Genomic DNA, 2,500 nt, shown 5'->3' with positions numbered 1-2,500 from the left:
TCCTCTCTATTGTGCCGTATATCCGAGTGAAACGCTTCTCAAACAAGAACAAATGTAGGGCGGGGCTTGATTTTGTCTGTGGGGAATTGATTGGATGGTTGTGGTTTGCTATTGGTGGATCTCATGTGAGTGACAGGTTGCCCCGCCCTCGTTATCAGAGAAGATATTCTGATTCAGGATTATAATAAACACTGCAATATTCCAGGAAGATACAAGAAGTGTCCGTTTGGATTTCATGGTGACTTTGTGCCTAATGATTCATGTGTATTATCCTGGGTTTCTCTGAACAGGTAACGCAGGATTGCTTCTACTAGCGCCGCCCAGTCGCTCTCAGCCTCCAGACGTCGCGCGGCGGGAGAACGTGCAGCCGATGGATCCGCCCGCGCCGCGGCCTGCGCACAGCGTTGAAACCCTCATCGGGCAGAAGCTCCAGCTGATTGGAGATCAGTTCTACCAGGAACACATGATGGTGAGTCTGCAGTCGGATCATGAGTGTTTTTCAGGATCACAATCGCGTCCGCAGCACAATGAAAGCGTACAGTAGGCTGGCTCACGCTGGACTATGACATTATGTCTCGCTTCAGTGCTCGTTTACACAAAAGCCTTTTCCTTGTGCCATGTTTGTTTTGGCCGGACTGTTTCCTGACTGTAGACTAGTTGTGTGACCCCAAAGACACGAGTTAACTAGGGCAACCCCTCTCTTCCTGTTTACTGCACTCTTTTCCTCCACTGAGTATCCATAACACTGCAGAGTGGATGTAGTGTGTGTTTGTGTCAGCGGGATCACTGAGAGAGTATTATTATATTTTTTTTTATTAATATTTAGAATTAGTTTTAATTTTATATTTTTCATTTAAATTTTTGTTAAAGTTTTAGTAACGTTGTTTTGCAATTTAAAAAAAAAAAAATTCTATGCATTTTTTTATTAAATTTTATTCCAGCTTTATTTTTAGTTAACTATAATAACCCTGGTTTGTGTCAGTTATTTTAGTGTTATTTATTTATACTTCTTATTAGTATTTTAAACTGGCACAAACCAGGGTATTAATAGTTAATTATAACTGAAATAAAAATTCATTAAAACTGCATAGATATATATTTTTAAAAATACTAAAAACACACAACAAAATTACTAAAACTTTAACTAAAATAAAAAAATGAAAATATTAAATAAAAGTATATATGTGTATGTGTGTGTATATATATATATATATATATATATATATATATATATATATATATATTTTTTTTTTTTTTTTTTTTTTTTTATTATTATTATAAAATTTAATATATATGTTCATGTATATAATACATATTTTAAATAATATATATAAATGTATAACTATATATAACTGAAATAAAATTTTATATACAATATTAAATAAAAATATATATGTGTATGTGTGTGTATATATATATATATATATATATATATATATATATATATATATATATATAAAATAATGATATAAATATGTAATATATATGTAATATAAATGATAATAAATAAATATTTATATAAATAGATATATAAATGTATATAATATATATTTTAAATTATATATAAAGTCGGCATTTTTTATTAATTTTTATACCAGCTTTATTTTTAGTTAACTATAATAACTAGTGTTATTTATTTATACTTATTATTATTTTACATTGGCTTTTATTTTATATTTTCATTTTTCTTTTTAATTTTAGTTAAAGTTTTAGTAATTTTGTTGTTTGTTTTTAGTATTTTTTTTAAAATATATATATCTATGGAGTTTTAATGAACTTTTATTTCAGTTATAATTAACTATTAATACCCTGGTTTGTGTCAGTGTACAGTTATAGTTTTAATATTTTGAATTAGCTTTTATTTGTATATTTTCAGTTTTCATTTTAATTTAAGTTTAGTAATTTTGTTATGTGCTTTTGTAATTTTTAGTAGTTTTGTTGTTTTTTTAATATTAATATTTAGGCTAATTTATTTTTAGTTCAGCTTTATTTTTGTATTTATTTTAAACTAATTTCACTTAGTTATCTTAGGTTTTTCGTTTAATATTCAAAGATCAAATAGAGTTTTTGTCTCCTAAAAGAAAGAAGTGATTCTGAACTGCCTGAAATGAGTCGTCAGTAATTCCAGTCTCACTTCCTGCTCTAATCTACATAATTTTGTGACTGATTTGCATAATGGCAGCCCATTGGCTGCTTTGCCCCGCCCTCAATCACTGTAGTTGTATCTGAGACTGGAAGAGTTTGGTTTGTGTTGTTCATGTCGTCACTGTTTTCTGCTGCCAAAGCAAATCCACTTTGATGAGATTGATATGGTAAAACCAACGCCATCCATATATGGTAATGGACTGTTAGTTCCTAACACGTGCTGTAAGTGGTCGACCAATCACAACACACAGGGCCGTCTGACCAATCAAAGGCGGGGTTTAGAGAGACCGAATCCTTGATCAGACCATTTCAGACACTGTGAGAAAAGAGCTGATGCTGCACTGGATGTTATGAG

The 2,500-nt window shown here is 30.6% G+C and overlaps 1 protein-coding gene across 1 annotated transcript in view; it reads left to right on the top strand.

Moving 5' to 3' along the window:
• Nucleotides 1-2,500, top strand: part of bmf1 (BCL2 modifying factor 1) — a 22,420-nt gene that overhangs the window by 6,667 nt on the left and 13,253 nt on the right. The window contains exon 3 of the mRNA XM_048192107.1: nucleotides 291-469. Coding sequence (XP_048048064.1) covers nucleotides 291-469 — 179 coding nt within the window. The remainder of the gene's footprint in view (nucleotides 1-290; nucleotides 470-2,500) is intronic.

This window comes from Megalobrama amblycephala, linkage group LG5 (genome assembly GCF_018812025.1).
Source record: "Megalobrama amblycephala isolate DHTTF-2021 linkage group LG5, ASM1881202v1, whole genome shotgun sequence".
Lineage (NCBI taxonomy): Eukaryota > Metazoa > Chordata > Actinopteri > Cypriniformes > Xenocyprididae > Megalobrama > Megalobrama amblycephala.
This window is presented reverse-complemented; position numbering and strand designations above follow the sequence as displayed.